A 27,636-nucleotide genomic window follows, 5' to 3' on the forward strand; every position below is an offset into this window, starting at 1 on the left:
TCTCTGTGCAGTTCAGGCTGACCTTGAACTCACAGTAATCCTGTCTCAACCTCCCAAGTGCTGGGGTTGAATCTGATGAGGTCAGTCAACCAAGTGCTGGGGTTGATTATCAGCCCTTTTTCATGTTTTAGACCCTTGTCTAGCTAAGTATGCCTCAAATCTACAGCCCTGCTGCCTTGGTGTCCCTGGGCTTGTAGGCAATATCCCATGCTGGCTTATTTTTGATTTCAGATTGTGCTCCATGGATGATCTGAGGCAAGTCTTTGAGTCACCCCATGACATTCGCTGGTGGCTCTGGAGCCCTCCCCTGAGGGCCAGTTTGATTTGTGCATTTCAGTTTGTTTTGTCTTTTGTTATTCTAGCAGCTGATTGTTTTTCCTTCCTTCATTCTTTTTTCCCCATTCTTCCTGTAGAAGAAATGCAGACAGATTATACAACATTGAAACTTATTGTTTAGAAAATACTTCACGTTAAGAACATTTTATTGCTCAGTGGCTTAAACACCTGCTGGCAAGCGCAAGGTCCCTCCTGAGTTCAATCCCCAGTATCACAGAAACAACAACAACAAAACAACTTCTTATGCTCTAGGAAAAGATACAGTTCTTTTGTTTATTGCAGAGTCTCACTACACAGCTCATACTCACAATGATCCTCCTGCTTTCAGCCTCCCCAGCACTGGGATTACAGCCTGGGATTACTACACTCTGGCTAACTCAGCCCGCAGAGCTGGTGTGGCATGTGGTAGTGAGGAGTGGATCACGGTCCCTGCGCTTAGCTTGCCTAAGCAAGCGCTTTAGTCCACAGAGCTATCTCACTAGCCTGGAAAATATGTATTTTTAACAGTAGCAAAGTTTTATTAAATGTGGATAAAGAAACAGAAGCAGGAGCAGAAGAAAAATAGTGTTTTCTGGGGGATTTTTTTGTTTGTTTTGAGGTGGGAGACTGAACTCAAAGTCCTCACAGTTGCTGTACCCTGTTAAAATTGACTCCATTTTGTTGCCCTTCTAACCTCGCCAAGTTCCTGTTCTGTATGTGCCGACCCCTCCCAATTCCTCCTCCAATTTCCCAATTCCTCCAATTCCTCACCCCTGTGACTCAAGTCTTATGATATCTGTTCCCCAAACCTTATCTTGTCCAGCAGAACTCTGCATGATTTCAGCACCCCCGCCCAATGGGCCCACTTGATGTATTCGTGACTGCCAATTCAGCACCTCCACCCAACAGAACCACCCCATAAACTAATGACTCGCTGTACCCTATGATTGCTGATTCTAGCACCCCACCCAATAAACTAATGACCCTGCCACTTCTTCTTCTCCACCTCTTCCCTGTTTTTGCGGTTTTCAAGCTTAAATACTCACCCCTTGTCAATGCCCGGCATGCCTCTTTGCACCTTGCATAGAGACCGCCACTGGGTACCAGCTAAAATAAAACGCTTCTTTTAACTTTTAGACTTGCCTCGTTATCATCTGATTTTTGAGCTACAACGTTTGGGGGCTCGTCCGGGATCCCTAAAGGCCTTTTCTTTTTGACTCGGTAAGTAAATTCTGACCTAAATTTTGTTATGCCGGCTTAAACTCAAATATGAATTATTGGTTTTGATTTGGCTTTACTGATTTTAAAGAACTACAGTAGCCACGTCAACCTCTCCTTTCACTTTGCCTCTTTGCTTTCGTTCTGTTTTCTTGGTTTCTTAATGGTTTCTTGGTGGTTTCTTAATGGTTTCATGGTGAGTACTCAAATTGGTTTTGGTTATGGTGTTGACTCGCAGACTCCGATCTCCAAGTCCTTGGAGTGGGACGCCCTCCAAGTCAGATTTTGGGAGATCTCAATTGGAGGTGAACGGACCTAGGTGTCCCTTTCACCGCAGAGCTCTGTTTTCAGTGAGGCAAACGGACCTAGGTGTCCCTTTTGTCAATTAGTTGCCTTTCGAGATTATGGACTTCGGTCATATGTAGAGGTTTCCGTGACCTCCGGGGTCTCTTTAGGTGAGATTCTTTTGCCCCTACCCCCTACCCCTACAGATTCCAACCGTAGGGGGCTAGCCACATGTATGCGACCTCTTCCTTTATCTCTCTTTGAGATTTATGCCTTCCCTACTCCTACAGGTTCTAACTGTAGGGGGCTAGCAACATCTGCTCAACCCTCTCTCTCTAATGCAGGCTAGTTTCTCTTGTATAAAGGTTTCCTTGATACCCCTACCTTTACCAAGTCCTCCTGCATAGGGGGCATACACATTCCTTTCATACAAGTTTTATTTAGGCCCATTAGACTAGTCTGCCTCTTGTATGAAGTGAATTATTTTCACCTTTACCAAGTCCTCCAATAGATTTAATCTAATTAGGGGCACACACTTTCATACAGGATTTAGACCCAGTTGGAACCATCTGGTTAAGTCTAGTTGTGCTGTCTGTCTGTTGTCTGTCTAACTAGTTTGTTTTTCTTTCTTTGATTTTGATTGGTCTATTTATGTTTATCTGTTTTTCTTAGAACCTGTCAGCCAGATAAATTCGTTATTAAAATATTGGTCAAAATGTTGATAAATTTAAGCTAAGACATAACATTGTTATAAGGTCATGATATTTCTTTAATGGGACATTTTATGACTGTTTTATATTTGTATATGCTATATTTGAACTGATTATTAAATTTTAGACAAAAGCACTAGAGGGTAAAATTACTGAGATTCTTATTGGATTTTATGTAAACTTCTGTAAAATAAAACTTTAGCCAGCTTAAACTTTAAAAACCTACATGCCTATATAAAAATGGGACTCCTTTTACCAGTTAAATGACATTAGGCCGGCAACTGTTCTTAAAGACTTGGAGGACAGGTTTCACTGGGATGGACTGGTTCTGATCCCCCTCTATATGCTAGAGGGAATGTCGGGCCTGATCTGTTTCAGTTTCCTTGCTTTGACTTTGTTCCTGATTTTCTTATCTCTTTGCACTTTCCCTTTTAAAGGCATGTAAAAGTTAAAAACTCTGTTCCAGCTAAGTAAAGCCCTTAGAAAATGAGCATTTGTCAATGCCGAAGACAGAAAAGCCATTCTAGAAAGGACACATACCCCGTCTCTGGGTCAGATGAGACAAAGAGATTATGCTCGTCCAGGAGAACACACATAAAAGCCATGTCCTGGCTTAGTGTTCTGGGCAAGTCTCCTTTGGGAGGCTAAACCTGAGACACAGTGAAGAGAACCGACTTCTGGGTGACACCAGAAGGAGCTTTCTCCAAAAGCAGCACACTTATGGGACCAAAACATTTAAGTATAAAAAAATTCGACCTTTATCACCTAAGTTTCATTTAATAGGATAAGAAATAAATTAAAACTTAAGGCTTTTATTATAAAATACTTAAGTAATCTTATTCGGGCTTTTAAGATATTTCCTATAAAATTTGGATAAACAGTGTGTATGCCTATGTTTTGTCTGGTCTCTTAATGCAACCTTTTGGATTGACAGATTTTCAGACTCTCAGCCGCTGCCACATCGTAAGTGAGTTTCCCCATCCGCTGTCCTTTTCGTTCGCAGTCTTTGTTGGATCTTGTTACGTGTTTGGACCTGTGAAGATGGGACAATCTGCTTTGTCATCCTCCCCCTTGTCTCTTATCCTGAATCATTTTTCCACCTTCCAAGATTGAGCAAAGAGATATGGAGCCTCAGTTTACCCAGGAAAACCCCATACTCTTTGTGAATTAGAATGGCCGATCTCATCAGGGGGCTTCTGGCCCCCCAAGGGATCTTTTGACTTCCCTTTGGCCCAGGCTGTTCAACAGGTCATTTTACGCAAGCCCGGGCACCGGGACCAGGTCATCTACATTCAGGTCTGGATTGATTTGATTTATGATCCCCCATCATGGCTCAGGAAGTCGCTTCAGAAGCCCTCTGTCCTTGCTCCCTTAAGACCTTCTCATTCCCCCCAAAGCCCCAAGTCGTAGAATCCCCGCCTCAGGACGACCTTCCTCCTCCCTATAGGAACCCCCTTCCTCCTCAGGCCCCGCCCCAACCCCCTTCACCTCCTCTCCCACATCAGGCTCCTTCTCCTCCACCTCCCTCCCAGCCCCAAGCTATCTCGGCACCTCCTAGTCCATGCCGTACCCGGAGCCGCTGACACCCATCGCCGGATTCATCCACTCCCTCTCCTCACCCACTTCCCTTATACCCTCTCCATGAAACCTTTTTGGGGCCAGATCAAGCCCCCACGATGATATATGTCCCCTTTACCACTTCTGATTTATATAACTGAAAAAATCAGAACCCACCCTTTTCCAAAGACCCACAAGGCCTCATTAGCCTTCTGGAACATATCTGTTATACCCATCGCCCCACCTAGGATGATTGTCAACAACTCCTTCAGACCCTTTTTACTGCAGAAAAAAGAGACCGCATCCGCAGAGCAGCCCATCGGGCTGTCATGGGCCCAGATGGAAATCCCACCCCTGATCCTGATCGCCAAGAAGCCATCTTCCCCTTGCGGTGCCCAGACTGGGATCCAAATACTAATAGAGGTAAGGAGGCTCTCAACAAGTATCGCCAGCTTCTTCTGGGAGCCCTTAAGGCAACAGCCCGGAAGCCCACCAACCTATCCAAGGTATCACAGGTAAGACAACTGGCTACTGAGTCCCCTGATGCTGATTTGGAAAGACTCCTAAAAGCCTACCGTATCTATACTCCAATAGATCCGGAGGCACTCGAAAATGCACAAGCCATAAATATTGCGTTCGTGGCACAGTCAACCCCTGACATAAAACGAAAATTGCAAAAAATAGAGGGTTTTGAGGGAGCACCCCTTAGTCAGCTCTCGGAGATAGCTCAAAAGGTTTTTGATCAGTGTGAATCCAAGGAAGATAAAAACGAAAAGAGACTTACTAAGATTCTTGAATGTCTGGCCACCGGGAATGGGCCAACCAATAAAAGGAAAAAACAATTTCCTCTTAAAAAAGATCAATGTGCTTATTGTAAGGAAAATGGACACTGGGTCAAGGACTGTCCTAAATTAAAGACTAAACTGGAAAAAGATGCAAAAGCCCTCCTTAATCAACATTAGGGAAGTCAGGGCTCACGAGCCCCCCCTGAGCCCAGGCTAACTTTAACCATTGGGGGGCAACCCATAGACTTCCTGGTAGACTCCGGAGCAACTCACTCCGTTTTGACTCAGCCAATTGAAACTCCCACAGGAACTTCAATAAAGGTCCTAGGGGCCACTGGACAAACTAAAATAATAAAACAGCTTAGGGTGTCAATGGGGCAACCTGGACAGCCCCTAATGAGTCACACCTTTCTTTGGGCGCCCGACTGTCCAGACCCACTCCTGGGTAGAGATCTTCTACATAAATTAAGAGCATAATTGAGTTTTGAGACCAAAATGCCTACTGTAACTATCGAGAATCCAGTCATTAAGGTGATGGCCCAGTTCCTGGTAGGAGAAAGCCACATCTTATTTCAAGAAGTTTTAGGACCTGAGGAACAGAGATTTGATTAGACAGAAAGAGATGAATTGCTATACATTTGGACTCAACAAATCCCAGAAGTATGGGCAGAACATAACCCCCCTGGGTTGGCCAAAAATCAAGCTCCCTTGGTGATAGAGTTAATTCCAGATGCCACTCCGATGAAGTTAAAATAATACCCAATTAGCCTGGCAGCGCGCAAGGGAATTGCTACCCACATCTTGTGATTCAAACAACAGGGCATTTTAAAATCATGTATTTCTCCTTGGAATACCCCCTTGCTTCCAGTACAAAAACCAGGGACCCAGGATTACCAACCGGTCCAGGACTTACAAGAGGTAAACAAAAGGGTGGTCACCTTACATCCAACGGTGCCCAATCCCTACACCCTCCTGAGCCTTCTGCCACCTCATCACATCTGGTACATGGTATTGGACTTAAAAGATGCCTTCTTCACCTTACCGATCGCCCTGGTGAGTCAACCCTTATTTGCCTTTGAATGGACAGACCCCTTTTCGGGAGTCTCAGAACTTAGAGACTCGACTTAGACTCGACTTCCTCAGGATTTCAAAAACGCCGCCACACTCTTTGGTGAGGCTTTGTCCTGAGACCTCCTCCCCTTTTGGAAGGATCATCCAGGACTGACGTTGCTCCAATACATTGATGACCTTCTATTGGCTACGGAGAAATATGAGTCCTGTGTCTCGGGCACTCAAGCCTTACTAAAAGCTCTCTCAGATCTTGGATACCAGGTTTCAGCCAAAAAGGCCCAACTGTGCCGTAAACAGGTTACTTACTTAGATTATCAGATTCACGAGGGAAAACGCACCCTCTCACCATCTCGGGTTTGTGCTATTCTGCAGATTCCCACCCCTGCCAACAAGCAGCAGGTGCGAAAATTTTTAGGGGCTGTGGGATATTGCCGCCTTTGGATCATCCATTTTACAGATGTGGCACAACCCTTATATGAGACTTTGACTGGAACTACTCAAGACCCCCTTGAGTGGGAACCAAAACAAGACACTGCCTTTACTAACCTTAAAAATGCTCTGATTGAGGCGCCTGCCTTAGCATTGCCAGCCCTACAAAAGCCATTTACCCTGTTTGTAGATAAAAAGAGGGGCATTACAAAAGGGGTCCTCACCCAGAAATTAGGCCCTTGGGATCGGCCCATCGCCTATTTGTCCAAGAGACTGGACCCCGTGGCTTCTGGATGGCCTGCATGCCTTCGAATGATTGCTGCTGTGGCCCTACTAGTACAAGATGGAAAAAAGTTAACTTTGGGACAGCTCATTAGGGTGGTCTCACCTCATGCATTAGAGACCTTAATAAAAACACCTCCTGATAAGTGGATGACCAATGCCCATATCATCCACTACCAAGCGCTTCTGTTGGACCCTACCTCAGTCCAATTTAAAGAAGCTACCACTCTAAATCCAACAACTCTTCTGCTGGATAATGACCCCACCCTGCCACTCCACAACTGCCTCTCCACCATCGAAAAAATCATGGGGCTTCGAGAAGACCTGACTGACATCCCCTTGCCTGATGCTGAACTGGCCCTCTTCACAGATGGAAGTAGTTACATTCATGAAGGAAAGCAGGTGGCAGGGGTGGCTGTGGTCACTCAAGATCAAGAGTTATAGTCCCAACAATTGGACTCTGGTACTTCTGCACAAAAGGCTGAATTGATAGCCCTAACCCAGGCATTGCGTCTGGGTCAAAACATAAAGATTAATATCTATACGGACAGTAGATATGCATTTGCCAATGTTCATGTACATGGGATGATTTATCAAGAAAGAGGTCTACTGACTTCTAATGGACAAAAGATTAAAAATGCAGCCCAAAATTAGATGAAAAGGAGGACTGCAAGGAAATCCAATATTTTGGCCCTAGCCTTCCAAGGTCAATTAAGACTCAGGACATATGAGAACTTGTACTGTAACATCATGGAACTCAATTGTGTCCCAAATTTTCTGATCAAGGAGATTATGGGGTCAAAGAGGAAAGTGATCGATGATGTAGAGTGTGCCTCAGGAGAGTCACATGGAGAGAAAACACTCTCTCAGGCTTTCACAGAGAGCACATTGGCCAAGCAATGGCCAAGACTCATCCACATGGCTGACACTGACAAAGGCTCTACAATCTGAGGTACAGGATCTCAGGATAAATCCTGAGGGGATTTCACTGACCTTATCAGATCCAAAAGCTACAACTCTTGTTGCATAGGTCTTGCTTTATCTTGGTCTTAACCATCCAGCAGAAAAGTATAAAAACAAAGTATAAGAAGTAAAGCCATGCTGTTATGTTGAGCTGTAGGGGACTCAGGTCAACAATTTCTGACACTGCCAGTCAAGAGGAAGACCCAATACTATTATGGACTACTGGACTCTTTTAGAATATTTTGCTGAGTTAACACACCTATAATATTCAAATGACAGAACTAAACAAAAAAAGAAGATACAGATGAATGTCCATTTTGTATCTGTGTATTCAAAATGGTTAGGATAGATATATAGTTACATTCTCTTAATGAATAGAGGGATTTGTTGTAATAGTTTTTTTAAATAGGATTCATTTCTGCATCTTGTACAGCAAATAACCACTAGGAAGAGAGTATGCAATGTGTTAACTATTGAAACTGTCCTACCAATTTGGTTTGAAACTGTCTCATTGCTATTTGTTCCTCAAAATTATGGAAAAAATAAAAAAATAACATAAAATAAATGTGTATATAAAAAATTGTTCTTTTTCCAGTTAGTATTTTTACAGCTTATATCCTCCAATGAACTATTTTCTTGCGATAATTTTTATTAGTAAACTACATCTACATGAGAGTTTAGTATCTACAAACAAGGTTTTAGTATTTTAAAAGCAGAGGTGAACATAAAGAACTTGATGCCAATTGTATTTATAGTATAAGTTATTTTTCGTCTCATTATAAACATGTAAAAAAATAGAGAAAAATGTGTATCACATTTTAAAGGTCAAATAAAACAGAATATTTTGTCTTCAAATTCAGATTCTAAAAGGAAATCTCACTACCCAATCACATATTTCTTGGCCTTCTATAAAGCCAACAGACTGACATGAAGATAAGCCACATTTCCTAAGGTGGACTACATGTACAAAAAGAAACCTTTGTAAATTAAACTAATAAACTCATATATTGAGCAATTATTTTTTAAATTTGCCAAATCAGATCTTTCAGAATTTTAAAACTTGCCTGGCTTTTTTGAAACTATGAACTTTTAAGTTTCTTGACACTTAAGGTTTCCTGTCCACTTGACTCCAAGTTTATCTTGTTTTGTTATCCCGATGGTTACAGATCGCAGGGTCCCCTGCCAGCATCAGAGGGCCCCAATCTCAGTTTCTCATTTTCTCAATAGTTATCAAGGATCTACAATCTGAAGTACAGGATCTCAGGATAAATCCTGAGGGGATTTGACTGACCTTATCAAACCCAAAAGCTACAACTCTTGTTGCATAGGTCTTGCTTTATCTTGGTCTTAGCCATCCAGCAGAAAAGTATAAAAACCAAGTATAAGAAGTTAAGCCATGCTGTTATGTTGAGTTGTAGGGGACTCAGGTCAACAATTTCTGACATTGCCAGTCAAGCGGAAGACCCAATACATGCTACCTTTGTATCCTACATGATCACAAATACTCCATATAAATTCAGGGCAAAATTCTAGCAATTTTTTTTTGAGAATGGGATTGAACCCAAGGGCTTTGCACTAAGTTACGTTCCCAGTCTTTTTATTATTTTGAAACAAGTTCTTGCTAAGTTGCTAAGTTGTCCAGGCTGGGTTCAAACTGTCAATTCTCTTGCCTCAGCTGCCCCAAATCCTACAATTATAGGTTGTAGGCCATTGTACTAACCTTCCTAAAGGAACTTTTTCATAAATAAAATTATCTATGATTTTAATACTACAAAAAATTCCAACATAAGGTGAAATGATTGTGAAATACAGAAAAAGAAAATACAATAGATAACAACAGGAAAGTAATCAATTATTACAATGTTAAAGTAAGGTTCAAATGGAAAATATTCTATAGATTCATATAACTTTCAAATCATGTAAGTCCCTCTAAAACCAGCTTATACACATAACAATGTTATAATTATAATAATGATATAACAATGTGTTATAATTATAATGCTACCTCATTGATTTACATATTTAAATAAAACTTTAAATATTTAATATAAATATAAATTCTTGGTTTCAAATTTCATGTCCAAGATTCCAAAGTAAACTACAGGAGGAAAAGTAAACTACATTCTGTAATTTTTTTTTGTATTTACATTTCCACTATTTTTAGGATTTCACTTGATATTGGGGCAATTTCAAAGAAACATTCAAAAAGAAAGGAAGGAAAAAAAGGAAGAAGAACACAAAAAAGGAAAATTGTGATTGCTGTAATCCTCACAGGAGGAAAGATGAAGACCTAAGTATAACTTGAGAATTGTCACAAAATACAGGAGTTAAGGGTCAGCCTGATAGTTCAGCAGAGTAAAGAGCCTGCTTAGGCAGAGTTCAGCGGCCGGGATTCGATTCCTGGTGTGCAGTGCCTTGCCTTGCCGGCCCCACACTCGGGGCGTGCTGAGACGGCAATGGAGACTGGGCATGGTGGCGTGCGCCTGTAATCCCAGCACTTGGGAGGCTGAAAACAGGAGAATCACTAGGAGTCTGTTCTATGTAGACCCTGTCCTAAATATAGGGGGGAAAATAAAGAAGTTACTGAGCTCTGCATCTGAATTCTTTTTTTTTTTTTTTCACACAAACTGTAATTTTTCTTTGATGTCTTCAAGAACCATTGCTTCTCACCTGGGATGCTGGGTTTGTGCTCTCTAGCTGTTGAGCTCTTATTTTGTTCCCCCTAGTACTCAGGGATTGAGCCTAGGGCCTCCCTACAGAGCTACATTCCAGCGCTTAGCTTTATTTCATTCACTCATTCATTTAAATTTTGAGATAGGATCTCTCAATCTAAGTCATTCAGTTATCCAGGCTGGGTTGGAAACTACAGTCCTACTGCCTTGGCCTCCAGTGCTGGGGTTGCAGGTGTGCACCTGAACCGGGCTTCCTTCGTTTTTGTGACCCTTGTCTCCCCAGTCCCTAACATACTGACTGCAGGGTTGTCTGGATGGCCCAGTGATGTAGTCAATTCCGGATGCCAGCTCTGCCTCCCAGGCACTTCCAGTACTGCTCTACAGGCATCCTAAGACACACTGCTCATTGCTGACTCTAAGTCTCTCTTGATTCCTGTAATGACAAGCAATCATAAAAGCAGGGATCCAAACCAGAGACAAAACTAGGCCCACAGGGAAAATAAACCCGTTAAGGGTTGGGTGAGGGACAACACAAGCTCTGTCCACACCTGGAAGACGACACTGCTTTCCAGAGCTTTGCAGGCCCGGGGGGCTCTGTGCTTGCTCAGCATTGCTGCTTGATAAAATCTACGTGGAGGATATGATGGGAATATATACGCCCTGAAGCAAAGTGATTGGTTCACCAAGATTTGTGATAACCAGTTTTCATTACACATGGGAATATCTCAAAATTCCAGCCACATCCCTTCCCCTTCTACCTTCTCCCATTACTTTGGGATCTAGAAGGGTCTTGTACTCTCAAATTTACTGCATATGTTTGAAAAGCAATTTCAGCTAGGTGTGGTGATGCAGCCTGTAATCCCAGTAAACTGGGAGGCTGAGGTAGGAGGATCGGAAGGTCAAACCCAGGCTGGAGAACTTGCAACTTAGTGAGATCCTATTTCAAAATAAAAAATTATGAGCTCAGGGTGAGGCCTGGAAGTCAACATCCAATACTGGAAATATAACTGAAGGTTTTAAAATGACATCAGCTGTGTGTGGTGGCACACACCTGTGATTCCAGCAGGATTCCTGTGAGTTTGAGGCCAGCCTGGGTTCCATGAGCAAGTTCAAGGCCAGGCTGACCTACATAGTGAGATCTTGCCTCAAACTAAATAAATACATACATAAATAAGCAATAACAAGTTATGTAAAATATAGATTTGAAATTTAAAAATCTTTTATTCATTTATTTATTTGGTAGAGGACCTCAATACACAGCTCCAACTCCCAGCACGGCATGCAGTACCAGAGATCAAACCTGGGTCCTTGTGCTTACTAGGCAGGCACATAGACTGCTGAGCTATCTCCCTGGCCCTATATATTTAAATTTTTCTGGGATTGAATTCAAGACCTTGTGCTTCCCAGGGAGGCACTTATACCAGAAAGCCTACACATTTAGATTTTTCAAAAATTGGTTATTTATATAGACACAGGGCCTTGTTATATAGTTGAGGCTGGCCTTGAACTCATTATGTATCCCAGGAGGGACTTGAACTGGTGGTAGTACTCCTGCCTCAGCCTCCAGAGTTTTGGGATTACAGGCAGGTACCTCTTGCCCAGGCTGATTTGGGGGGAAAAAATAGAAATACACATTTTGAAATCAAAGGGAATAGTGGCAAACAAGGTAAAATATTAAGTATGTATGTACATCGCAGTAGGTTCACTTAATTGAAAAGAGAACACCTGAAAATGGAAAAACTACAAGTATTTTTCCTCTCTCATCTCTGGCCACAGTGGGGTTTTCTCCTTCTCAGCAACTAGTTCTGACACACACAGGTACAGTCTGGCTTGCTGCCCCACAGTCTGGCCCTGGCGGTGCTGGAGGCTACCCAATGTTCTGTTGTTTTTCTGCTGTAGTAGGGATTGAACTCAGGGCCTCTGCTCTAAGCTACTTCCCGAGCTCTTTATTTACAGTTTGGTGTAGGGTCTCACTAAGTCACCAAACCGCCAGGCTGGGTATGAATTTGCAATCTTCCTGCCTTTGCCCCCAGAGTACTGGGATTCCAGGTGAGCACCACCATGCTCAGCTGTTAAAGTCATTTTTAATTTATGCTATTTTCAACTTACAATGCCATTATTGGGATGCAGCCTTATTGTAAATCAAGTACCTGTATGATCAATCCTCTTTATTCATGGTATAGTGAGTTCCTGACTTATGAAGGAGTTCTGTTCTGGGAGAAGATATGTGAGATTCATTTGTAAGTCTAACAAAGTGAGTGTTATACACTTTTGACACAAATATACAATGTTAGGCATATAAAAACCAACACACAACAAATGCTGTAAGTAAACTATTTTTACTTTTATAGTTACCTTAAGGTTGTGGTGTGGTGCCAAGGACATAGCTCAGGGGCACAAATGCCTTCCTGGCAAGTGCAATGTCCTGAATTCTATTCCCAGTATCAAAAAAGAGATAGAGGTGCAGTACAACAGCAGGTATGTCAGGGGACATGTGGCAGGGCTGATATGGAGTTTCTGACAGGAGGAGCAGGCAGGTGGGTGACTATTGACCATCTGGGACTGAGCATCATCAGCGATAGGGGATGGAGAGTAAGTTGGAATTGCCAGACCTGATGCTGATGAAACTGGCTTTTCAATGGATTCAATTCTGTCTCCAGTTGTACAGGGTCTCATTGCATAGATTGGACTCTTAGTGATCCTCCTCTTTACATCCTCTGAAGTTCTGGGATTACAGGGACACACTACCATGCCCAGTCTCAATTGCTGTCTCAGTGTGTCCCAGGGTTGGGCTGGTACAGCAGGCCAGGGGATTGGACCCCAGTCCCTGCGTCTGCCTAAGCAGGTGCTCTGTTTCCATTCTTGAAAAAATGATCCAAGGATGTCTGAGTAGTGGCCTTTTTCTTCTCCTCCTAAGTAGTGGCTCCTTTTCTTCTCCTCTAGCATCCTGAACAGCTGCTGTAACTCTGGGTATCATGCTACACTGGGGGATCTGTGCCTCAAAAACTAACACTGTCTCTTCAAGTAAGAAAGACTCCCTTGCTGTTTCTGGTGTTGGGAATCTCTTTGGTTCTTCAGCTGTTTTCCTCTCAGCTTTTTTTTTCTCTTTTGTATTTTTTAGGGAAGGGTCTAGTGTGTTCAGGGTCTCACTACTAGATCGGACTTGTAGTGATTCTCCTGTTTACAGCCTCCCAAGTGCTCAGATTACAGGTGCGCATCACCTCGCCCAGTTTCAATTGCTATCTCAGTTCGCTCCAGGGGTGGGGCCAGCACGGCACGCCCCGTGCCTGCTTGCAGGTGCTTTAATCCACTGAGCTATTTGGCCAACCCCTCTCAGCTCTCTTTGCCTGCTTGTGGGGCTTAATTCCCTCTGGTCCTCATTAGTCAGATCCTCATGCTTGGAAGTGAGGAGCTCAGAGCAGTTGTCCTGCAGATCTGGCTCTGGCTTTTCACTAGGGGTCACTAAGCTGTGGGAGACCTTTCTGGACTCCTCAGCCATCTCAAGTCCATGAACATCATGAGCAAGCTGGGCAAAGGTTCTTCCAAACCCCATTAATGCTGTAAGTGGAAGCCTCATGCCAAGCCAAGCTGATGTTTCATATGGCCTTGTAGATCCTGCCAAAATTGTTGCAAGGTTGTTTCTATTCCATCAGTTGCCTTCATTCTTGACTAATTGAAAGTTGACTTATTGAAAGTTGCGATGGAACCTTTGTCCATAGGCTGGACAAGTGCCATAGTATTCAGTGACAGATGAAGTACTTTGAGGTTGGAATGAAAATTATCCATGAAGCTGGATGTGGTAGTGCACTCCTGTGATCCCAGCACTTGGAGGCTGGGGCAGGAAGATCACTGTGTTTGAGGGAAGGCTGTGCTATACAGTAAGTTCAAGGACAGCCTGAACTGCATAGTGAGGCCCTATATCCAAAAACCAAAGTCATCCATGAGTTGTGTAACGTGGTACACTATTAAACAACAAAAAAATGTTGAATGTGATAATCTTTCTTCAAAAAAGATTTCTTGAGGCAGGTGTGGTGGTGCAGGCCTATAATCCCAACATTTGGGAGGCTGAGGTAAAAGTTCCATGAGTTGAAGGGCATCCTGGGCTATACAGCAGTTCTCTGTCTCAAGACACAAACAACCAAAGATTTCTCTATTTCTGGGACAAAGTGATGGAAAAACCAGTCCTGCAAAGTGGCCGGGATAATGCAGGCTTTGGAGTTACTCCCCCGCAAAACAGGGAGAGAGCCCTTGTCCGTGTTCTTGACAGTGCTTGGGTTCTGAATGGGAAAACAAGAGGGGCTTTATTTTCGTTATCACTGGAAGCACTGCCACCAGAGTAAGGGTGCCTTTTGCTTCTTTGATGCTTGGCATCATTGTCCCTCTTCACTGATGTAACTGTCCTGGTATCCTCTTCCAGTACAGTCCTAGCTCATCAATGTTAAAAACTTGCTGGAATAAATAAACACTTTCACCCATAATTTCTCTAAGTGCTGCTGGAAATTCTTGGACAGCTACAGTGTCTGTGCTTGAAGCTTCACCATCTACTTTTATGCTATCAAGGTTGGATCTAGATTCTGTTAAACCATCCACAGTGGGCAGTAAAAGATGTACTCTGTCCATCCCATTTTTTTCTTATAGTCTTTGAACAGGCTTTTAGTTATTCCTTGAATAAGCATTAAGCTGATTGGGACTTAATGCTAATGCTGATCCTGGATCCACACAGAAGTGTCTATGTCCTCTATCGTCATAGCAATGTTTTTTGGATATTATTGAGCTCATTGGCACAGCAGATTTTACACATTCCATGATCCTGTTCTTATTCTTTAGAATTGTGCCAATGGTTAAATGATTCATGTTGTAAGAATGAGCAACATCTGCCATCTTTTTGCCTCTGTCCAGTCACTCAATTATTTTAACTTTTGTTTCCATGGTTACTGCTTTGCATTTCCTATTGGTCCCCTCCACATTGCCACTGCTTTTCTTCCTGGGCACTGTACACTGTAGCACTGTACAATAGGCACACAGTAGCACACAGTAAGCTACTTCTGTAATCTGTTCGCATCTACGGACAAAATCCATTTTTGTTTTTTTTGGAACCAGAAATCAAACTCAAGACCTCAGGCTTGCTAGGCAGGCACTGTGCTGGAGCTCTATCCCTGGCCCTTGTTCACATCTATGAATGGCATATCTATGAGTTTGCAACTTGAATGCCTGCAAATCGGGGATGTACTGTAGTAACGCAATAGCAAGCAGAAATGCTGAAATGATGCCCAGGATTTGGAGGCTGATTTATCTACATCAACTGCTCAGGATCTTTTCCAGAATATCAGGTCCTCATTTCTTGTGGTCGATGGTTTATATTGGATAAGCAAGCAGGAAGTAGAAGGCAGACTGGCTTTTTAGTTGTGACTGGTTCTTGCAATATGCATGACAGTGACCAGCTTTTTCTTAGAAATAGAAGTAACAGGAAGTGTAACTAAAACTATTCCTGGACAACTAAGCATCTTCTGCTAGTTACGCTGTACACACTCCTGTAAAGATCAACTCTGAGTCATTGCTCCAGGAGTACATGTGTTTTTTGAAATAAATTTTTAATTAATTATGATTTTTTTTTTTTTTTTTTTTTTTGTATTTTTTGGTATTTTAGTAAGGGTCTACAGGGTCTCATTACATAGATTGGACTTGTAGTGATCAACCTGTGTTCAGCCTCCCAATGAACTGGAATTATAGGCACGCACCACCATGTCCAGTCTCAATCACTATCTCAGCCTACCCCAGGGATGGGGCCAGCACAGCATGAAAGGGATTGAACCTGGCCTCCGCGTCTGCCTAAGCAGGCGCTTTAATCCACTGAACTATTTGGCCGGCCCAATTAATTATATATTTGATATAGGGTCTTGCTGCACAGTTGACTTGTAGTAAGCCTCCTGTCTCAGCCTCCCCAGCATCAGGATAACAGGTGAGTGACACCACACCTGGTTTTGGGGCTTGCACAATGTGCCTGGGATTCCTGGGCCTGCATTTCATGTGGTACCAGAGAGAATCTGGGTCCCTGCACGTGTCATGCTGGTGCTTAGACTGTCAAGCTATTACCCCAGTCTGGAACATGTCATATTTTTGTCAACAGACCAGTGTTATCGATTCACTAACAATGAACTCTCCCAACAGCATGTAACTTGTGGGTAACTCGTACATCCGTTTTCCTTACCTACTTCAGTCTTTTTTGGCTCAAGCACAATAAGTACTCTGGAAGTTCAGATGAAGTTCACTTTAGCAAAACCACTGGCAAAACACAAAGAAACAGAAATGTTCCTAAATCAACTGTCTGAACATTTTTCAGCTATAATGGTCTGAAAAATGTCCTTCAAATTCTACCACATTCATGATTCATATGACTCAAATTTTTGAACATGAATGACCCTGAAAGCCTTGTGAAATACTGGTATCAGAGACATGATTTTCAGCAAACAGCATGTTTACAAATAAGAAATCCACAAATAATTAAGACTGATGAAAACTTCAATTTCTTCACTGTGATTGGAAAGCAGATGCCTCACTGAGGCCAGTACTGGGAAATCAGGAAAAGAATCCAGTCTCACCTCCTGCATTCCACCTAAGTTCTCAAGCTACAGAAATACGGCAATCTAAACTCTATCTCTGTATATTTATTCTTTGTATTAAAAACTTTGTAACTGGATGGGTGTAGTGATGCATATATGTAGCCTCACCACTCTTTGAGGCTGAGGCAGGAGCACTGAGTTTAATCCCAGTCTGGACAACTTAATGGACCAGGGTAAATGCCTTGGGTTCAATCTCCAGTAACAAAGAACATGGATCACAACTAGGCCAACTGTTGTAGTTAAGGCAAAGGAATAATTTCATACAGGACGTACAATCCTAATTTATAGGATTACTTTATACTATTCATCCAAAAAGTGAAATGCAGAAGAGTACAGGGGATCTGTCCAGGCACTGGAGACCCAAAGAATCCAGCTGAAGGTTTGGATTTTACAGCAGTGCCCTACATGAGTCCCACTGGAGGTCTAGAGCCCACAACGATGTCTCATGCAAGTCTTTCTCAAGGATTTGCACTGAGAAGGCCCAAAAGTTGGTGGAAGCTAGAGTCTATACCAGTGAAATGAAGGATCTGTGCCAGCAGGCTGAGGGATTGGCACTGGAGCCACGAAGTGACACTCAAGGACCAGAAGAGAACCTGTGGCCATCCTCAGTGACTGCAAAGACCTGAGCTCCTCCAATGAGTACAGCTGAATTCATATCTGGAAAACTAGCGTGACAAGTGTGTCCAGGAGAATCAAAAGCATAGCTTGATGTCAGTTCTTTTTATGCTGCTGGCAACAACCCTCAGAAGGGCCTTCCATATCCTGCACCACCCTCACACAGTTCAGCTGGGTGTTACAAGTTGACCATTAGTTAATCTACCATATCAAGAATCCATAGACATCACACAACGTAAGTCACAGAAGTGTACCTGTTTTTATTTTATTGTAAAACACTGAGATGGGATGACAGCGTGCCTCAGACTGGTCCATATTCTAACTCAATGAAAACCAGCAATTTCCTTAAATGCTTGTCAAATTTATTCCTAAATATTTCCACAAGAACTGTGTTTCTCAATTAAACAGGCACATAACTCTACTACCTGTCAATTTTTCCTACATTAAGTCCCTGTCATGTATCTAGAGCATTTAATCCTTTCAAATAAATTTTGGGTGAGTCTGACCCACTGCTAGTACATGTATCATTTTACCAGTCTTTTTACTAATAAAATTAATAAAGTCTACGAATGGACCAAATCTACCTAGTGGGTTAAATTTGAATTACTGCCAAAATATGGGTACCAGTCATACCAATTTAAAACTTATAAAGGGCCAGAAAGACAGCTCAGTGGACTAAGCGCCTGTTTAGGCCAAGTGCAGGGACGAGCATTCAATCCCTGGCACCACCTGTCACTGAGACCGGGTGTGGTACCATATGCCTATAATCCCAGCACTCGGGAAGCTGAAAACAGAAGGATCACTATGAGTCCAAGCTGTATAGTGAGAGTTTGTACCAAATACATTTAAAAAAAAAAAAAAAAAAGCCCAAGAAATTAAAAGAAATTTATACTTATGTATTCATTAGTAATCATGTATTTATAAGTAACTAGTTCTCCAAATTTTAACATCAGTACCCTATTGCTGGTATATAACAGGTATTTATAATTGTACCACAAGTTAGTTGAATTACAAATGTTTTACACCATTTTAATGGTTTTCTTGAGGAACTGTAATAGATGACATCTGGTCTGCTAAATCAATGCCTCTCTACAATCAAAGGCTCCTGGAGAAGTGGAATGAGCACTGGGATACTCACCACACACTACCCATGGCTCAAGCCAGCAAGAGTGACTGAGCTGAAATTAGAGCTGACAGGCATCGAGACATACTGAAATGAATTGCAACCCTGTTCCAAACATGTTAAAATCACCTCTGCAGTAGGCAGCTAACATTTTCATTTTTTCCTTTGACTCCATAAACAATGCTCATAAGTCTCTACTTTAGGTTCCAGCAATACGTAGTGTACTCTGCATTCCAATTCTTAAATTCAGAAACAGGAATGGGCAATTCTTCTATTCTTCAAAGTTGCACTGGGATATGATGTTTACTTAGGGAGCTGGGTGCATGGACTATTCCAATGTATGGACTTCAGGCCTTTTCTCTAGTCACATTCTGGGTCAATCTCAATGTGTGCTCCATGAAGTTTCCTGCCTACGAGTCCCCAGAAGAGCTTCAGGGCAGCTGATGAAGGTCCTTAACAGTGTAGGCACGAGTTTTCTGAAGAGAAAACCAAACCCAAATGTTTATTAGATATTCAAACAGATACACAACCCTCCGTATGCTATTCAAAATATTAAAAATCACCTCAGTGGATCCTCTTCCTTTACAAAACTTTAATGACACTTTTTAGTAGTACAATTTGACTTCAGTTTCTGCTCTCATTCTCCAAAGTTCTGGGAATTGTAACAAGTTATAATTTTCTAAACAGGGTCAACACTCGGTTCCATTATAGAACATTGGTTCTGTTACAGTTAGACATACCACATTTCTACCACTTAGAAGATTTTCATTACTGTCAAATAGATCAGGCTTACATTTTAACCCATAGTCTTCATAGTCTGATTTTAAAATAAAAGCAAATTAAATAATTTCTAAATCTATATATATATAAATGTGATGGTGACATCTGCAACTGTTTCAAAATTATGGTGAAACGTCATTTTCTTGATATGAATTTGGCATAAAAGGCAGCAAAGAGGTCTTTGTAAGGAGTAGCTGAATGTGACTTGGTCAATGGTATTCGGCAAAGTTGGCGAAATCGAGGTGAACACAGCAACAAGTTCTGCACGAGGCCCATGAGGCTGGAGCACAACCAGTAGAAGGCGAGCGACTGAAAGGAGAGGATATGAATGTTAGTGCCTGTTTCTCCTTCAAGGACATCAAAATCTAGGGACAGACAGCTGATAGGACAGGATTCTGAGAACAAGCCTGGATTTAGACATGTTTTTAGATTAGTTATTTTGAACTCAGTTCTTCACTAAAATACCACTGGATCTACTTATATCATCTGTATTTCTTCAGTTGTAATTGAAGTTGTTTCTCTCCAGAAATACACTAAATTTATACTGTTGTACCTTTACATGGTATCTTCATTACTTTTCTCTTGTTGCTGTGAGAAAATTCTCAAAATCTGAAGTTAAAAGGTTCATCTGGCTCACTGTAAAGATTTCAGTACATAATTGGTTGGCTCCAAAAAAGGGTGGCACATGGCAAAAAACAGTTCATTGTTGCCATGAACAACAGCAAAAAGGGGAAATAAGTCTTTTATTGCCCCTATTATCTTATCCAGACTGCTGAGATTAGGACGGTGCCAGTACAAACAGTGGGCTGACCCAGCAATAACCCACCCTTAACCCTAACACTGAACCATGAATCAATCACACATTGTAGATTCAGCCATCTCTAAAAAGAGTCCCACCTAGAACTGCATGAGGCTTTGGGGGGACATCAAGACACAAACCAAAACCATAACAGGGCATTTTATAACATTACCATAAAAGGTACTTTAACATTAGGCCATTAATTCTCACAGAATCATGGTATTTATTTTAGAGATGAGGACACTTATTTTAAACAGCATTAAAAACAGTATCACATCCAAATGACAGCTTAATGCTCACAACACACTGCTTTATAAAACAAGCACTATGAAGTACTTCTCCACTTGCTGGCATAACCTTAACTACTAACAATCTCTCTCTCTCTCTTTTTTTTTTTTTTTTGGTTGAGACAGTGTCTCTAAGAGTTTGAGAGTTCAGGATGGCCTCAAACTCACTGTGTTACCCATGTTGGCCTGGAAATCATGGTGATCCTCCTGTCTCAGCCTCCCAAGTGCTGGAATCACAGGCACGTGTGACCATACCCGGCAACAATGAAATTCTGCTTAATATGTTGTTGGTTCTTAGTAAATACGGAGATGTATCTAAGCTCCTCCCTTCAAAATAAGTTCTAAGGTATCTGCAGGAAATACATGACAAACTGCAGTAACTACAAACACCACCATTCCTTTTCCTTTTTCTGCCCAAAGTCGCATTACATATAAACACGGGCAATTGAACCTAACTCACAGCACTATTATGAGATTAAATTATATAAATGCATATGGGCTGAAAAGCTTTCTTTTTTTAGTACTAAGTACCTCAGTTCAGGCGACACAGGAAAACAAAGCTCAATGTATCAATTAATCAAATGGGTCAAATACTATAGTCATAGTATTTTACAAGATTAAGTATTACTTAGTATTAGAGACAGATTAGTTCTCCCAGAAGTATGGAAAGAGTAAAGGATCCAGTATTCAGAAGAAGCTCTACAAGCCAGGCCATCTGTGCTCAGGATAGGGTTAAACGCATGCCATGGAGCACATAGTATCACTTACTGAGGGCACAGCTGCAGCGATGGGAACCATCAGCACTGACACGGCACGCACAAAATAAGTGACGTACACCTGGAAACGGGACATGCTGAGTCTTTGTAGAGCAAAAAGCTGAAGAGGTAGAAAACAAACATACACATACAGGTAATGATTATTAAAATGCATACTAAATTACACAGGCTTTTCAATAAAAGTTGATTTTTTTTGACCAGTTAAGCTATTATTCAGTGGTAGAGCATTTGCCTACCATCCTCAAAAGTTCTATGTTCAATTCCCAGCATACAAAAATATAGACAGACAAACAAACAAACAAAAAAAACTGTGGTAAATTTGTATGACTGGTTTTTCATCTTTAGCATGTAGCTTCCCCCCAATACTTCGGGGGGTTGAAGTAGAAGGATTGCTGTGAATTCAAGGCCACCCTGGGCCACACTATGTGTTCAAAGTCAACTGAATTCTACAGTGTTCTGTTTGTTTTTCTGAGACAGGGTCTCACTATACCCCAGGCTGGCATCAAACTCACAGTGATCCTTCTGCCTCAGTGTCATGAGTACAGCTAAGTCCATCCAGCTTTATTCCCGTATTAGAGTTGTATTTTATGAATATAATTTATTAGTCCAGGAATTTGTGGATAGGAAAGTTGTACTTGATTGCCATTTACTTTGTACTTAGGTGTACAAAGTCAAGAAAAAGCATCTGTAATTCATGAATTGTTCAGATCAAGATTCCAGAGGCAAGCTAGTGAGGGTAAGAAAGCATCCTCCACTGTTAGTGGCCATATGACCTCATACAAATCTTACTATTTTGTGCCACTTTTCTTTCCTTAAAATGGAGTAAAAAAGTTCCTATATACCTGCAACTCACAGGATTACCCGAAGAATGAAATGAGTTTACATATTCGACTTGCTTTCAAAATCTGGCTGGCATGGCTGGGGATTTAGCTTAGTGGTACAGCACCTGCGTGGCAAGAGTGAGGACCTGAGTTAGATTCCTATTACCAAAGAAAAGAAAAAAAAAAAGAAGAGCCTGGCACATACTGTCTGTCACCAGCCATGAGATAGCACAGAAGCAAACAAGAGCACCATCCATGTTTAGGCTGTAGCAGATGCTCAGGCCATGGCGAAGACCCCCTTGAGACACGTTCATCTAAGACCTTTGAATCTTATCATTTTCATATTGAAAAAATAAGGTCCACACAAACAAAAATATGGAATATATTCTCCAAAAAGGATCAGCAGACATGAGGTCTGTGCAATTTCAACTGACATAAAAAATTTCTAAAACTTCTTCTAGGTCAGGGCAGTTTATGCAGTCTGAAAACAGTGCTTATGAAAATAGAGGTTTGCGGAGAGAGACGCAGGGAGATAGCTCAGTAGAATAAGCACTTGCTTGGCAAGTGCAGGATCCTGTGTTCAATCTCGGGTACTACCAAAAAAAAAAAAAAAAAAAAAAAAAAAGAAGAGATTTGCTCTCCCTACACTGTTGAGCAAGACAGCAGGGGACAGGCAGTGATACATTCTAGGCACAAATTTCTTTACTGCATTTATAAAGAAATTCAATAACTTTTCTAAGGTCACTTAGAAAAAAAATGGCAATCAAGTACAACTGTTTCCTAGCCACAAATTCACGGACTAATACATATATTCATAAAATACAACTCTATTATGGGAATAAAGCTTGGATGGATTAAGCATCCGAATTACTATCTTTACAAAAGCAAACTGTAAGACTAAGTACATTAGATAGGCACAGTGGTATATGCCCTGGGATGCTAAAAAACTCTAGCCCAGCCTAGGCAATCTGGCAAGTCGGTCAGATCTTTTCTCAAAATAATATATTAGAAATGGGCTCAGGATTTAGCTCAATGCAAAGGCCCTGGGTTCAATCCACAGAAAGGGGGGTTGGGGAAAACCCCATTTAAATCATGTAATTTTAGAGCTAAAAGAAATTCTGAATTTTTTCTGGAAATGAGGGCACTCTTTTATTTTTTTCTTTTCATTATTATTCTGAGACACAGTGTTTATGGAACTGGCCTAGGTCAGGGCTAATCTGGGATCTCAATCTAAGGAGTCTGAATTGTACTTTCAAGTAATTTCCACCACCTGAAATATATGTGTATTTGAGGTCAGAATAGCAGTAACATAAATCAAAAGCAAAAAACAGGGCTGGGGACATAGCTCACTAGGTCAGTTTTCCTGGCAATTGTGATGTCCTGAGTTTAATCCTGAGCACCAAACAAACCCAAATCCCATAAGCAATTCCATTTCAAACCACTGACCTCCACTATCAGTAAGTTGACAACACCTACAGAGATGGGCAGAATCCAAGTAGAATCCGAAGCAGTGAGGTCAGGAAACCATAAAATTCCACCCGTGGCTAACTGCTCCTGAGCAGAAAAACCTGGTGAAATAGTTTCATAAATAAAACAACAGAATTCATAAAAACAGCACAAGTATTAAAAAACATAAGCAATTCATGTAAGGGGTCTCTCACACTGAAGATTTACAATGGTCTTATTCAGGTTATTTTCATTCATGTAGATACCCACCCATCCCTGCAAAGAAAATACAAAAGTGTTATCCCAAAATAGCTGATCTGTTTACAATGATTTTAAAATCTACGTCCTTTTAAAGCATATGTGCTGCCAAAGCAAACACAAATTCTACAATTTCAAAGGAAGATTGCAGTTATAAAAACTGTGTAGACAGCCATGATGGCTCATGCCTGTAATTCCAGCACTCAGGAGGCTGAGGCAGGGGGACTGCCACAAGTTCAACGCTAGCATGGGTTACATAGTGAGAACTTGTCTCAAAAAAAAGCAGGGGGATATAGCTCAGCAGTATAAGTGACTGCCTGGCAAGCACCAAGGTCCCAAGTTCAATACCCAGTATTGCAATGTAACAAAACCAAAGAAAGAAAGAAACTATAGATTTTTTTTTTTTCCTTCCGTGAAGTATAATGCTGGACACCTCCCTTTGGAGAAGTAGCCTGCTACAATAATTACTTTCTGAATGCGTTGCCCCTGTACTCAAATTCCGGAGGGCAACAGACATGAAGATCCATATTGGAAGTTGAATCCAGACCAACACAGTGGCTTTGAAAGGGTGACAGTTATCCCGAACATACAGCTCTGAAACAAGCCTCCTCATATTCTTTAGATAAGTAAGCCTAGATTGAGGGAAGAGGGAAAAAAGAACAATGAGAAAATTTCATTTAACTAGCAGCCATTCATCCTCGAAGGAGACACCCATACTGGCTAGTCAGGTTTTAGGGAGGGACATATCACCATCGTTACGCTGTGACCACAACTGCTGTCAAAGAGACTAACTGAAAGCATAATGCACTCTGATCTCTGCACGCCAGCCAAACTCTTCTCTAGGTGTTTTAATTTACCTTTTGTAGCAATGTGTTTCTGTCCTGTGTGGATGCTTCTGGACCATCAAAAGGGTCTCCACTTCCCAATTAACTCCCTTACCATAATCCTTTCAATCTGCGTACTCATCCATTACTTCTTTCTTGTCTTTAGTTTCAAGGGTCAAATGTTCAGTCATATCTGTAACATCACCATTTTGTACAAGACAAGTGGGCCATCACCCACAATTTTGCTGAATTTAATCAAATTCAAGTGTATTGAATTAAGATAGTACACACTAGTGGCCTCTCTCTTCTTCCCAGTTTATTTCCTGCATCTTCTCTACAGACACCTGCACATTCTGGACCCATGAGGGAATTTTGATCAACAGATCAGCCTTCCACATCAGTATGCTAGTGGAAGTGCCCAACCTAATGAACTGTTTGTTCTTTAAGATGAACTGCAAACAGGCAGGAAGCCTTCAAATGTACCTCCCTCAAGAGCTGCTGTTATAGCACTTAATTTACCAACATCATCACTGGATTACAAGTCTTTCCTTCAATGGGTTAGAGTCCCTCAAATACAACTATAGTCAAGTTTGAGACTGCTGGGCTAATCCCAGTATTTGGAAGGTTGAGGCAGGAGAATTGCCATTAGTTTGAGGCCAGCCCGGGCTACATAACCAGCTCAAGGCAAGTATGCATTACAAATTGAGACCTTCATCTCAAAAAAAAAAAAAAAAAAGACTAGCCTAGGCAACTGAGCTAGATGGCTAGATGTAGTCTCAACTTAATGAGATCCTGTCTTAAAATTAAGTCTCTAAGGCTGGGGATGTCTTTTGGCAACTGCGGTTCCACGCCCAATAACACAGAAACAATAGAACTGGAACAAGTTCTTACTTTTGCTTTTCTGTTCCTTTTCTTTCCTTTCATTCCAATATAAATAATAATTTATATTATTATGAAAAAATCATGCTTCAGTGACATGAAGTCAAAAAATAAAGGAACTAGTTTCTTGCTAAATCTACAATATACAGAATGTCTCCATTTACACATAAATTTACTTACCTGGTAACTCTTTTGGACCATCCCAACTGATGAGCACAAACTGCAACTTCTTGGTTAAGTTGCTTGGCATTTTTTTCTATTTCTGGTTGCAAATTTTCCACCTAGCTAAAGAAAAGTAATTTGTTATAAGCACATAAAGGATCTTTACTCACAACCACATAATTTTACTATTTCCTCTACTCACTTAAAAATGTAGCTTACTGGGGGCCTGCCCCTTAGCTCAGTTCTTTAAGTGGCTGCTTTAACAAAGCAGTCAGGCTCAGGTTGCTGTGGTTCCATCCCCACAACTCAAGCCAGCCAAACCTGCCCTGAAGGCATTCGGAGAAAAAAAAAAAAAAAAGTAGCTTACCATGTCAAGAAACTAATCTGGATGTGATGACACATTTGTGTGATCCCAGCACTGGGCTGAGGCAGAAGGATTCAGATAGATATATGTAATACAACCTTCTCCAGAGTATTAAATGAAAACTGGACTCTGGGCTTCACAGTTCTTCCCCTAATTTCCCAATATATATATAGTAAATGGAGAAAATAACACAATTACACCCTATATTAAACCTTAACGGCAACCAAGCCAAAAGTAAACTTCATTTTTTCCTTCCCTGTGTTAATTCTCTCTGCCTTCATGCTGCTATATTCCTCTTTTATTCCTCCATTTTAAAAAATGACAATGATCTCAAAAACATGAATGCCACTTTTTGAAAGCCTACACTTGAAAAAAAAACAAAAAAACAAAACAAAAACCTTTACTGTCCATAGTTTTAAAATCACTAACCTTTGCTGTCCAAAGTACTGGAATATAGTAAAGTAGGCAAGAAAAGTATTGCTACACTCCACAGAAAAATAAAAAAGCTCCCTCTCCCACTGAATAGCAGGGTATATTAATTCACGCCCGTCATTCCAGTGGTCCAGTGGCTGAGGCAGGAGGACTGCTACGAGTTCCAGGACAGACTGGGCTACACAGAGAGCCCTGTCTCAAAAAACCAAACCAAAACAAAACCAGCTTGTAAACTGCTAGCTATTACTTGCATTGCGCGGTAGGGTCTGGTTAAATCTCCACGTTGCCTCGCGCGCTCACCTGGGCCAGGACGCGGCGCTGCTGGGCGGCCAGGGGCAGCGTGAGACCGCGCAGGCCGGCGGCGGCTAGCGCGATGGCGCCCCACCAGGGCAGGCCAGCAGCGTGCGCACCCAGCAGCGCCTCCTCCACGGCGTGCACCGGCGCCGACATGGCCAGGGCCTCATACCAGCCACCTGGGGTCAGCACAGGGCTCGCGGCCGCCGCCAACGGGAGCGCGGGGAGCCGGGCCCGGAGCCGTAGGGCCAGCAGGTGGCCGCGCCACTGGCCGCGAAGGCGGACCACCATGTCCGCGAGATGCCGCTCTGGCCGCTGCGCGCATGCGTCCGCAGCTCGCGTGTTCAGCGTGTGCGCGCCGACGCCCGGTCGAGCCCCTGACGTGTGTGGCGCTCTGACAATGACGCAGAGACCGGCGGCCTGGCGGCTCTTGGCCTCCTGGGAAGTGCCCGGCGGCGTGGCCAGCCTCTGCTTGTAGAGCTGCAGCATGCAGAGCGCAGCCCTACCGTGTGGTCGTCAGCAGCTCAGTTTCCTTGGAAGTCGTGTATTTCATTGTAAAGGCAACAGAGATCTTACAGCTGAGGCGTACCCCCCGGGGAGGCCGAGGCAGGACGGTCTGCAAACAAGAGAGGCCTGGCAGTGGCTCCGGGGCGCTAGCCGAGCCCCCGCGGTGCGGTTAGGTCCGGGGCCGGGCAGCTCGGAGACTGCGTTTCAGAGGGCGCCGCAGGCTAGGGGAAGCCTGGCAGTGCGGGCGCTCAGGCGGCTCGGGAGGGGTGGGGAGGCCGAGTAGGAGCGCCGTCCACGCCTTCTCTAGCTCCAGCACCGCCCGCTCTGCGGAGCCGGCCTTTCACTGCCCGTGCACCACTTCC

General features: G+C 42.4%; 1 protein-coding gene and 1 long non-coding RNA gene across 4 annotated transcripts; one reads left to right on the top strand and one right to left on the bottom strand.

Moving 5' to 3' along the window:
- The first annotated feature begins 2,879 nt into the window (after positions 1-2,879).
- On the top strand, positions 2,880-22,269 carry LOC111814676. Its single transcript, XR_002819595.1, has 3 exons — positions 2,880-2,975; positions 11,729-11,743; positions 22,260-22,269. It is a non-coding gene; the product is annotated as an uncharacterized LOC111814676 (long non-coding RNA).
- Positions 18,398-27,112, bottom strand: LOC101574381 (mitochondrial inner membrane protein COX18). Of its 3 annotated transcripts, none has more exons than XM_004648420.2 (6): positions 26,774-27,112; positions 25,696-25,796; positions 24,281-24,444; positions 23,555-23,676; positions 21,280-21,387; positions 18,398-19,734 (listed from the first exon to the last, which is right to left on the bottom strand). In XM_004648420.2, the coding sequence occupies exons 1-6, from the start codon at positions 27,056-27,058 to the stop codon at positions 19,561-19,563; spliced, it is 954 nt and encodes a 317-aa protein (XP_004648477.1). In that variant the 5' UTR covers positions 27,059-27,112; the 3' UTR covers positions 18,398-19,560. The 3 variants fall into 3 exon arrangements, with proteins under 3 accessions (XP_004648477.1, XP_023564367.1, XP_023564368.1); XM_023708599.1 differs by having other exon boundaries at positions 25,696-25,800; positions 26,774-26,863; XM_023708600.1 differs by lacking the exon at positions 26,774-27,112 and adding an exon at positions 26,471-26,593 and having other exon boundaries at positions 25,696-25,800.
- Positions 27,113-27,636: the final 524 nt, after the last annotated feature.

Source organism: Octodon degus, unplaced genomic scaffold (assembly GCF_000260255.1).
Source record: "Octodon degus isolate 3935 unplaced genomic scaffold, OctDeg1.0 scaffold00407, whole genome shotgun sequence".
NCBI classification, from domain to species: Eukaryota; Metazoa; Chordata; class Mammalia; order Rodentia; family Octodontidae; genus Octodon; species Octodon degus.

What these genes read in the sequence shown, in the direction of transcription:
- LOC101574381 (XM_004648420.2), bottom strand. Translation starts at nt 27,058, where the DNA reads ATGGTGGTCCGCCTTCGCGGCCAGTGGCGCGGCCACCTGCTGGCCCTA. An exon ending in AGGGGCAACGCATTCAGAAA is followed by an intron (nt 23,677 to 24,280) that starts GTAATTATTGTA and finishes CTATTTCACCAG; the next exon opens with GTTTTTCTGCTCAGGAGCAG. An exon ending in TCGCTGCAGCTGTGCCCTCA is followed by an intron (nt 19,735 to 21,279) that starts GTAAGTGATACT and finishes CTCTCCTTTCAG; the next exon opens with TCGCTCGCCTTCTACTGGTT.